The following is a 10,000-nucleotide window of genomic DNA, read 5'->3' on the forward strand; positions in this document are numbered from 1 at the left end:
TCAGAGACTTCAGGTTACCATCCACTATGTCTGCAGAAGGAGAATGTATACCAATGAGAACACAAAAGTGTCTGCCAAATGAATGAATGAATGGTCAATAAAAGTGTATCTGCAGTTAACAAAGCTACTTTGAATGAGCTAACAGGAAGTGCCTGGTTTACACTTCCTGGAGAGGGTGCTTGCAGACGTGTACTCTGCAAAGTCGTAAAACTTGATACATAACTTTACCTATTCCTTAATGTTGTGACATATTAACAAGAAGCAACGTAGCTTTTAACAACAATGACCACATTTTAAATCATTGGTTTTGGTTTTGGGGTTAGAAAGCAGAAGGGAAGGGGTCCTGTTAGCTCGCTACCTTTAGCGGATATGTGAGGCATGCGTATGTGCTTTGAGGAAATGAAGTGGAGGACGTGTTCGACATTCTTTCTGCTCTCCTCTTTGTCTCGCGGAGACGGATGTACTCCCTCCAGCACCTCCCCAGCTGCCAGGAGGAGAAGAAAGGAGGAGTCATGATAATAAATACACAATAATATATATATATATATATATATATATATATATATATATATATATATATATATATATATATATAGAAAAGGCTCAAGGGAACATGTGGCATCGGTCACATTTTGGAAGCATCTTTGATTATGTGTGGGCGTGGGTGTGTGTGTGTCTGTGTGTGTGTGCATGTGCATGTGTGTGTGTGTGTGTGTGTGTGTGTGTGTGTGTGTGTGTGTGTGTGTGTGTGTGTGGGGGGGTGTTTGTGTGTGTGTGTGTGTGTGTGTGTGTGTGTGTGTTTGTGTGTGCATGTGTGTGTGTGTGTGTGTGTGTACCTGGTAGTTGTGTGTGTGTGTGTGTGTGTGTGTGTGTGTGTGTGTGTGTGTGTGTGTGTGTGTGTGTGTGTGTGTGTGTGTGTGTGTGTGTGTGTGTGTGTGTGTCTGTGTCTGTGTGTCTGTGTGTGTGTGTGTGTGGGGGGGGGGTGTTGGTCTGTTTTTTTGGGGGGGGAGATGGGTAAGTGAACTAACCGACTATCTCTATGAGATGTGTCAGCACCACCCCATCCTGCAGATCGAGTCTGAGGTTACTAATGGGTTTCAGTCCCGGCTTCCTCTTCAGCTGAGAGTTGACCCAGGAAACGTACGCCGCAAGTTGATGCTGCAATGCATCGATCATAGTCACGCACACAAGAATATAGAATATGGAACATCAAAAACACAGACGGGCGATTTCACTGGACACCGCAAATAATTAATTCCCACAGGCGATCATTCATTGGCTCTGAGCTCCTTTGTCCTTTGTTCATCAGGTCACTGGCAACGGGACAGGGGATGACCTATATTGTCCCGTTAACTAAAACATTCTTATTTTTGTTCAGAGGGTTGAGATAATTGCGATCACAAGCCAGTCTAAACGTCCCGTAAATAAATAGCGGGACTTTATTTCGCACGCTTTTGTCTTGCTTACGGGAACTGATCTGTCAGGCGAACAGATCCTGCGCTACGTACAAAAGCACTATACACGGCACACGTCAGGTTTGAAATGATACACACTCTGAATAAACAGAAACATTAACACTTTAATGTTATAACGGTTTGCAGAATTCCACTGTTGAGATCGATAACGATACCGTTAATTACAAGGATGGACGCGTTAAATATACCGTTATCTTTTCTATTCACAATTCCCAGCCATTGCGGTTCGTTGACTTTGTCTACTGATATGTGAAACGTCTTGCCTTGCAAAATATGTTTACATTGCATCCATAAGACAATGCGTCATTTTAGGCTGAACTGAAGTTGAAACGTTACATCTTGCGACCATTGTTTTTTTTTGTGTAACGTCAACGTTACTTCATCGTTGACTCCGGCTGTTTGAAGAACGCTCGCCGTCTTTAGTTTCTAGAAACACATTGAATGTGAAGGCATACAGGCTTAGCTGTCAAAGGAAAACGTCCGTACGTTAGTTAGTGAGTGAGTTCGTCAACGTGAACTTACCTCGTTAAAACCCCCATGAAGAACGTCCTCCAGTGAGCTCCCCTTTGACAGCGAGGCGATCATACTTTTAGCCCGACGTCCCTTTCACTTGCTACCGCACAAACTGTCCCGCAGGAGCCGGTGCATCGCCCCCGGTGCCTCGAGCTAACGGTGCGTTTAGGAGAACGTCAACAAACAAGGGAACGCGACCGGGGACGGCTGAGGGCATGGGATGGGTGGGCAGACACCGGTTACTACGGGATACCACATGATGCAAACACACCAATTCCAGAATCCCGTTCACAACTTCACAATAAAAGTCGCTGAGCTAAACCGACCAACCTGGTGTTTCCCTCCCAAAGCCAACACGCGCACGCACGCACAAGTAGAAAAGTAATTAAACGAACCACATGATGATGCTTTGGTGTATTTATATTAGATTACTTCTTGGCCTGTTGAAATTGAGTTATACATGGCCTCATTTCGGCAAAAAGTTTAATGTCATGGTGCCTTTGTTTGGTCATGTTATTCGGAAATGCATGTTGTACCAGAACTTCATTGAACAGAGGATATTTATAAGGAGCACTGTTGGATTACTTTAAATAACCAACCTACATTTAGGCCTATGGCTTTTCTTAGATTTAATTGTGTGCCAAGGTTCATTTCAAACTGACCTAGATGTTTATAATAATCATGCACTGCAATTCTAAGTTGGCATTTGAGGGAAAGCATGAATAGTTTAAGGGCCTGGTAGTGCAACACTATAGGTATGCCATGGTCATTAAAAGAAGCAGCCCTTAATTGAAAATGTGCTCCCCTAATTTAAATTATTGCTTTGACGGAATCTTGGTAAAATGCAATTGGGACTGGTTAGCAATCAAACGTTGATGGATGTTTTTCAATATCTGTAATTTTGCATTTATTTTCAAGCAAAAATTAACTTGTGGTAAAATATTTTACCTGACAACAGATCTTGGAAAAAGTGTGGTATATATTTTTTATTTTCTGCTTGTGTATATATTTATATATACATAAATAAAAAAGTAAACCATCATATAAGATCGAGCTTAAACAAGCAAAGGTATTTGTGCTCGGCAGGCTTCAGGATCAGGGCATCAGGGTAGCCAGGATCCATTCAGTGAGCAGAGAGCTTTCTAGGATGGCTCCTCCAAAGGGATCAAAACATCGCTCAAGCTCACTGACGTTCTCCAGAGAGACCTCAAATGGCACCTGGAACAGAACACAAATCAGCCTTGAGTGAACTCTGGCCGTACAGTACACCCAGTATACACCTAGCATAAAGTATAAAGCAGGTCCTGCTTTAGCGTATAAAACACCTGGGTCAGAGGTGTGGGCCTGGGGCCTGGCCGGAGCAGTGCCTGGATGGACAGACAGCAGGCCAGCGTCCGCTCTTCCAGGACCTTTAAATGGAATAGATAATGCGTATTGATATCGTAACTTCTGTTCATTTAGCTGTGTTCAAATTGATCATGGCCGATTTGGTGTCCTTTGGTCTCTTGAGCAGATTGGGTAAACGGTAAGTAAAAGTCCTCTGATTGTGAATATTTTGACTAATATGAGTCTTGAATACAAATTGATGTGATTTAAATCACAATGCAGATTGGTGATCTAAAACATGAATAGCAGTAACTGGAATATTTTCTCTTTTCAATGGACATCATTGAAAATATTAGCATGGTGTAAAAATAAAATCTGTTGAAATGCTTGCCCAAACAACTTTATCAGAGTTTATTATGAGAAGCAAAGGCAATACAGATTTAATAATAACAATCTATCCCAATGCTGCTCTTTATCTAGGACCAGTATTTAAAACACATGGAAGAGGCGTGCAGACGTTCGCCTCTGAAGTAGAAACTCAGGCTTCCTATAGCTGATGCCACACAGACAGCAGCGCGGTGGCTGATGAAGAGCTGGGGCCTGTTGACCTCGTGACACCAGAGGCTGTTGAGCCAGTGGGATGTCGCAGGGATTAAACACAATGGGTGAGCGCATTCCTCACTGGTGTCATGGACGGCCACCGACACACTAGACACACTTTCACTCTGGCTTGTTAAGGGCAAATATTCAACTCCTGAGAGTGAGAACCCAAAGCAGCTACAAAAAGCCTTTCACAGCACCCCGAAACTACCGTGTGTGTGTCCGTGCTAAAATAATATTAAAGTAATCTCCCAGTATTAATTCAAATACCATATAAATACCGTCAGTGTACCCGTGATATCTTATATTTCTTCTCAATCCTCTATAAACGAAGACAATGTCGCAACCATTTTAAATAACACATTAACGTTGGTTTAATTGAACATCCACGCTCTCTCTCGCTCATCCTCTTTTCATCTCTCTTTATTTCCCTATAATGGTCTCTGTATATGTATGTAATGTGATGTAATGTGTGTGTTATAGTACACACCTTCATGGTCTTGTCCCCTGCGGCTGCAGGGCTTGGGGGGGCTATGCCCGAAGTGCAGAGAGAGTCCTCTGCTGCAGACAGTCTGATGTCAGCCAACACACACACCTCACACAGCTCAGCATGCACCGCTCTCACCCTGACTCACACACACACACACACACACACACACACACACACACACACACACACACACACACACACACACACACACACACACACACACACACACACACACAACAAAATGTCAATTTGCAAGGCATTATGATCTGAGAAGTCTGTCCACAGGAGAGCGAGTAGAGGAATAAGAGTGTTAGGGTGTGTTGTGCCTTACCTATCCATTCTGATCTCATAGTGTCCACACTGCAACCCTAACACGCCATTGGCTGATCCTCCAGTGGCAGAAATGGGATGACTGTTAAATCCATACAGTAGGATCACCTGAATATATGACACACACAGACATATGGGACCTACAGTCTACACAAGCAAACAGGTGTGTACGTGTGTGTGCGTGTGCGTGTCTGTGTGTGTGTGTGTGATACCGTGTCCTGTGCTCCAAGACTGGGGGTGAGGCAGGGCTGATACCACTGCACACAGAGCTGAGGTCTGGGGGAGATGGACCACTTGTACACCTCCTCCTCCTCCTCTTCCTGGAGCATAGGGCCTCTGAAAGCTCTGCTCCGCTGGAACCAAATGAACCTTGGGGGTCACTAGTCCACACTGCATGGTGGGAGTGAGGCCTGCAGCGTGGTGCGTGTGTGTGTGTGTGTTAGGGCTTTGACTCCGAACTTCGTTATTCGAATATAATTTGAATATCAAAAAATAAATAAAAATTCTAACGAATATTAGGCAGCCCTTAATATTCAAACCTGTTATGGGCAGGCCAAGAGGGAGAGACGTCGGAGAACCCGACGCAGTCTATTCATAATATTGTAATGGCCACGGAAGAGGCAGTGAATGAAGTATTGATTAGACAGCGATTTATTAGAAACCTAATAAACCGTTGGAACACGCAAGACCGGTAACATTAGCAACGACGGTAAACAAAATATTATTAATAAATATTTGAATATTAATATTAATAAACAAACAAACTTCAAATACGATTTTTGGGCAAAAGTCAAAGCCCTAGTGTGTGTGTGTGTGTGTGTGTGTCTGTGTACCTGTGTGAGTGGAGCCTGCAGCATGATGCGTGCGGGGACAGGCTGTGGAGGGCAGCAGGTCTCTGTGTAGCTGCTGCTGTGTTCACAGTAGAAGGAATGGAGCTGGGAGAGCCGCGCCGCTATGCTAACGTCTCCTGCTAACAGCGTTGAACATATGCCTGCTGAACATAAAAATACACAAACACAAATAATCACACGTCCAAGAACACACACATAAACATAAACACACACACACACACACACACACACACTTACTTGAGGTCGCATACTGCAGGTTCAGCAGGTGTGTGTAATAACGAGCCAGGTGGGACCAGGTGAGTGTAGGGTGTGTGCTGCTGTCTTCTTTAAAGCTGCGCTCTGTCCCTGCATCCCTGGCCGACTTGGACACACCACCTACACACACACACACACACACACACACACACACACACACACACACACACACACACACACACACACACACACACACACACACACACACACACACACACACACACACACACACACACTCAGTCTTGATCTAAACCACCAAGAGAGATCAGACTAGAGCCAGCCAGGTGTGTTACCACAGGAGTGGAGCAGGTCATTCCTGGCGAAGCCCGGGAGGGTGCTGAGCTCCTGGCTGGACAGTGCTCCTCCTCCTCCTCCTCCTCCTCCTCCTCCTCCTCCTCCCTCCCTGTCCTCCTCAGCTGTGGAGCCACCCAGCTGAGCAGTGCTCCTCATGGAGGACATCACCTGTCATCACACCCGTCATTAATCAGCCAGTGGGCTCCACGGAGCACAATTTCCAGGACTCTCTATGGTCTCGGTGTGTCATGACTCAGCCGTTAACTATAGGAGTCATGTTCAGTTTCTATCGTGTAGATTACAGTTGTCAAAGTCTTGAGACCAATAACAAAATGTGTGATTGTGTGTGGTGCAATTGAATTGTGTTGTACGTGGTGAATATAAAGGGTTTGTGTGGTGTATTGTGGTGAATTGTGGTGTGTGCATGCATGTGTATAGAGTGTGTGTGGAAGCCAGGGGGGATGGGGGGGTGGTGTACCATGTGGGCTGCTCGGAGGCAGACCCAGTAGGGCATCAGGTGTTCCTCTGCAACCATCAGCCTGCTCTTCAGACCGGCCATCATGTTCCTCCAATGGGAACCCTGTTAGGAGTGGATGTCATTAGTCAGGGCAAGGCAACTTTATTAGCATAGCCGTTTATCACAATGAAAGTCTCAAAGGGATTAAAAGGTTGATAGTCCAGTGCATCTCGTAACCCTAAACGTCTAAAAGGACGAGGTAAACGCCTTCAAAATCGATGTGTCTGTTATTTCCACACGCTACATTGCATTGTATTACATATTGTGTATGTGTTGTATGACAATGAATTACATATTCACACACATACTTTATTTGGAGTTTGTCTGGGTGTCTTTGGAGGAATGTTCTGCCAGTCCTGTAGGAAGAGGAACGCAACCTCCAGATAACACTGATGATGAACCCTGAAAAAACACACACACACACACACACACACACACACACACACACACACACACACACACACACACACACACACACACACACACACACACACACACACACACACACACACACACACACGCGCACACAGACACACACACACACTCACAGTTGTGAAACAAAATCCTATGCATTTGATTATCGGGGCCTTTTCACTTGAAAGCAGCATGCACACACACACTGATATTATTACTGACTGTAGATTGTGGCTGTGTGTCATTGTAGTTTGGATACAGTGTACGAACGTCCTGGCCACCTCCTGTCTCTTCACCAGACCAAAGAACCTCAAACTGCACTCCACAATTCCTAGACACAGACACACACACACACACACACACACACACACACACACACACACACACACACACACACACACACACACACACACACACACACACACACACACACACACACACAAACGCACAAAACAAGACAGATATACAAAAGGGTGAATGTGCATTTAACACTATCTTAGAACGTTGACTCAGAGTGCTGATGACCGACACAATTTTCGGTTTAACTACCATTCCCTCAATTGCCATTGAAATAGCCAGTAACCCTAGCCCTGCTCCCAACCCTTATCATTACCCTAGAATACCCTTACCAATACCATTACCCCTACATTAGCCGTATCCTATCCCCACTCCTACCTACTCAGTAACCTGACCCTGACCTACCACGACAGTGGAGCAGGCTGGCCTCCACCTGCATGTCTCTGCGGGCGCTGGACCTGGAGAGGCCCAGGGCAGAGCCCAGCACCTCCCGGGCCACTCTCCAGCGGTGGACCCCAGCGGGGAGCTCTCTCTGGCAGGGAGGCCCGACGGGAGCCAAGGGCTCCGGCAAGCCACCCTGGGTGTCAGGGGAGGATGCCGGCAAGCTGGCATCGGGAGCAGGGTTAGAGCTTCTCTCTGCAGCCCTGAGGGCCAGGATGTTGCCTGTGTACATACACAGAACAATATTCAGATTACCAAATTATATTTTATTAATTTATATATTATGTTATTAATATATATTAACAGAGATTTTAATTGATAAATATTGTCATTAAAGGGGTGATATCATGCCTTTTCCTTTGTAAACTAACTAAAACACGTGTAATCAATACTAGCTAAAAACAAAAATATATTTCAATATTGGTGAAGTTATCCTGTCTTTTTTACTGTTAAAATAAGGCTAGGAAAGTACCAATTTGCATGGTTGTCTTGGCCAGCAGGGGGAGCTGTGGCAGGTAGATGTTGTTGAGACCTTGAGGAGGAAGAATCACTCCTCCACTCTTCACCTCTACACTCTCACCAAACACAGTCAGCTGCAAGGAGAGCAGAGTTAATTCTGTCTGAACTTGTGTGTGTGTGTGTGCATGTGTGTGTGTGCACGTGTGTATGTGTGTGTGCCTGTGTGCGTGTACCTGTTGCTGCAGCAGTCTCTGTCCCATCTCCAACAGGGCGGTGCTGTGTGTACCTTTCAGGGCACCAAGCTGCATCGTGGCTAAAGCTAGTGCTAAGCTGGAGGCGGCAGGCATCCATGTCCTGTCTGACAGCAGACGCACTGCCTCCTACAAACACACACACACACACACACACACACACACACACACACACACACACACACACACACACACACACACACACACACACACACACACACACACACACACACACACACACACACAAGTTACCATTTACCACTCATCAGAGAGTTCAACGTTTTCAACATCGTCATCCAATTGACAGATGATCAGTATTTTGTTGTTATAAATGAAGTTGCTTCTCGTTACTTATTATCTTACTGCATGATGATCACCGTATTGGTCTGGTTGATGGAGCTACGCAACTAGGTTTAGCCCTCCTTTATGTTTTGAGGCCAATAAGAGAAAACAGGCAGCAAACTATCGTCCCAAATAGCTTTCTACGGAGCCCTGCCAAATATGATTACACCCTCCATTCAATGTATCTACATTTAGTGACTTTAAACAAAGCTGTTCTACTGACAATTGATCTAGAATATCCACTGTAAAAAGAATATGACTACAAAGTCATTGTATCATTATATCGATATTCAATCAATCAGAGGGATTCAATTATCTGCTGCCTCTGCTGTTATTGTGTCACTGGGGCGTTCTCCTTTGTTCACTAATTTAATTTAAAAGCTATTAAGTTGGTTGCCCAAAGGGCTGCTTGTAATATGGTTTCAATGGTTGCTATGAGACCAGCAGCGGACTTTGTGGGTGGTCATCAATCAAGAAAGTCTTGATTGATGGTCACACACAAAGTCTGCTGACTGATTAGAATCAAAAGTCACGTGAGGTTCTAATTTACATAGGTTGACATTTCTCTGTTGCTTTCAATTTCACTTGCAGACCTATGCATATTCCAAGCACAGTAAGTAAGTATATATATATTTGTTGTCATGTTGTTTTGAGTATATTATGGATTTTGACTCAAGGATGACATTCGACTGTGTGTGTGTGTGTGTGTGTGTGTGTGTGTGTGTGTGTGTGTGTGTTTACATGCAGCATGGCGGTGGGGTCAGCCTCTCTTTTGTGCGCTCCTCTGTTTGTGTGCGCTGCAGCAGCCACCAGCAGCATGAGGGCGTGTGTGTCCGGGTCACCCCAGGAGGTACACTCGTTCAGACCCTCCTTTAACACCCTCGCTGCTTCCTCACTGCTGTCTGGACCTACACACCCATACACACACACACACACACACACACACAAACATGTTAAACATACCTCGCAAAATAACACGAGTGATCGACCGATATATCGGTCGATATATCGGTATATCGGTCGATCACGCTGATATTCTTTTGGCGTGATTTACAGACAGTTCAATAAATGTTCATTTTTTTTTAATTGAGACATTGTAACATTTTTTATCATCATTGTGTCATTTTTATGATGTCAATTGAGGG

The 10,000-nt window shown here is 44.8% G+C and overlaps 2 protein-coding genes across 5 annotated transcripts in view; both read right to left on the reverse strand.

Annotated features, from left to right (window-relative positions):
• LOC115546448 (dixin) overlaps positions 1-2,242 on the reverse strand; it is a 12,009-nt gene extending 9,767 nt beyond the window's left edge. The window contains exons 1-4 of one of the 2 annotated variants that reach the window (XM_030359931.1): positions 1,998-2,242; positions 1,029-1,158; positions 359-484; positions 1-30 (exon numbers count right to left, since the gene is read on the reverse strand). The exon at positions 1-30 is cut by the window's left edge and continues 202 nt beyond it. In XM_030359931.1, the coding sequence (XP_030215791.1) occupies positions 1-30; positions 359-484; positions 1,029-1,158; positions 1,998-2,060 (349 nt within the window). In that variant the 5' untranslated portion in view covers positions 2,061-2,242. The remainder of the gene's footprint in view (positions 31-358; positions 485-1,028; positions 1,159-1,997) is intronic. The other variant, XM_030359932.1, reaches the window with a different exon arrangement.
• A 707-nt stretch (positions 2,243-2,949) lies between these two features.
• Positions 2,950-10,000, reverse strand: part of cfap54 (cilia and flagella associated 54) — a 28,768-nt gene continuing 21,717 nt past the window's right edge. For 2 of the 3 annotated variants that reach the window (XM_030362377.1, XM_030362378.1), the window contains exons 46-60: positions 9,597-9,763; positions 8,496-8,642; positions 8,276-8,396; positions 7,768-8,025; positions 7,288-7,396; positions 6,960-7,053; positions 6,613-6,714; positions 6,134-6,302; positions 5,823-5,960; positions 5,568-5,728; positions 4,947-5,087; positions 4,736-4,842; positions 4,405-4,540; positions 3,314-3,397; positions 2,950-3,206 (exon numbers count right to left, since the gene is read on the reverse strand). In XM_030362377.1, coding sequence (XP_030218237.1) covers positions 3,084-3,206; positions 3,314-3,397; positions 4,405-4,540; positions 4,736-4,842; positions 4,947-5,087; positions 5,568-5,728; positions 5,823-5,960; positions 6,134-6,302; positions 6,613-6,714; positions 6,960-7,053; positions 7,288-7,396; positions 7,768-8,025; positions 8,276-8,396; positions 8,496-8,642; positions 9,597-9,763 — 2,057 coding nt within the window. In that variant the 3' untranslated portion in view covers positions 2,950-3,083. The remainder of the gene's footprint in view (positions 3,207-3,313; positions 3,398-4,404; positions 4,541-4,735; positions 4,843-4,946; positions 5,088-5,567; positions 5,729-5,822; positions 5,961-6,133; positions 6,303-6,612; positions 6,715-6,959; positions 7,054-7,287; positions 7,397-7,767; positions 8,026-8,275; positions 8,397-8,495; positions 8,643-9,596; positions 9,764-10,000) is intronic. The other variant, XM_030362379.1, reaches the window with a different exon arrangement.

This window comes from Gadus morhua, chromosome 7, assembly GCF_902167405.1.
Source record: "Gadus morhua chromosome 7, gadMor3.0, whole genome shotgun sequence".
Taxonomy (NCBI): domain Eukaryota; kingdom Metazoa; phylum Chordata; class Actinopteri; order Gadiformes; family Gadidae; genus Gadus; species Gadus morhua.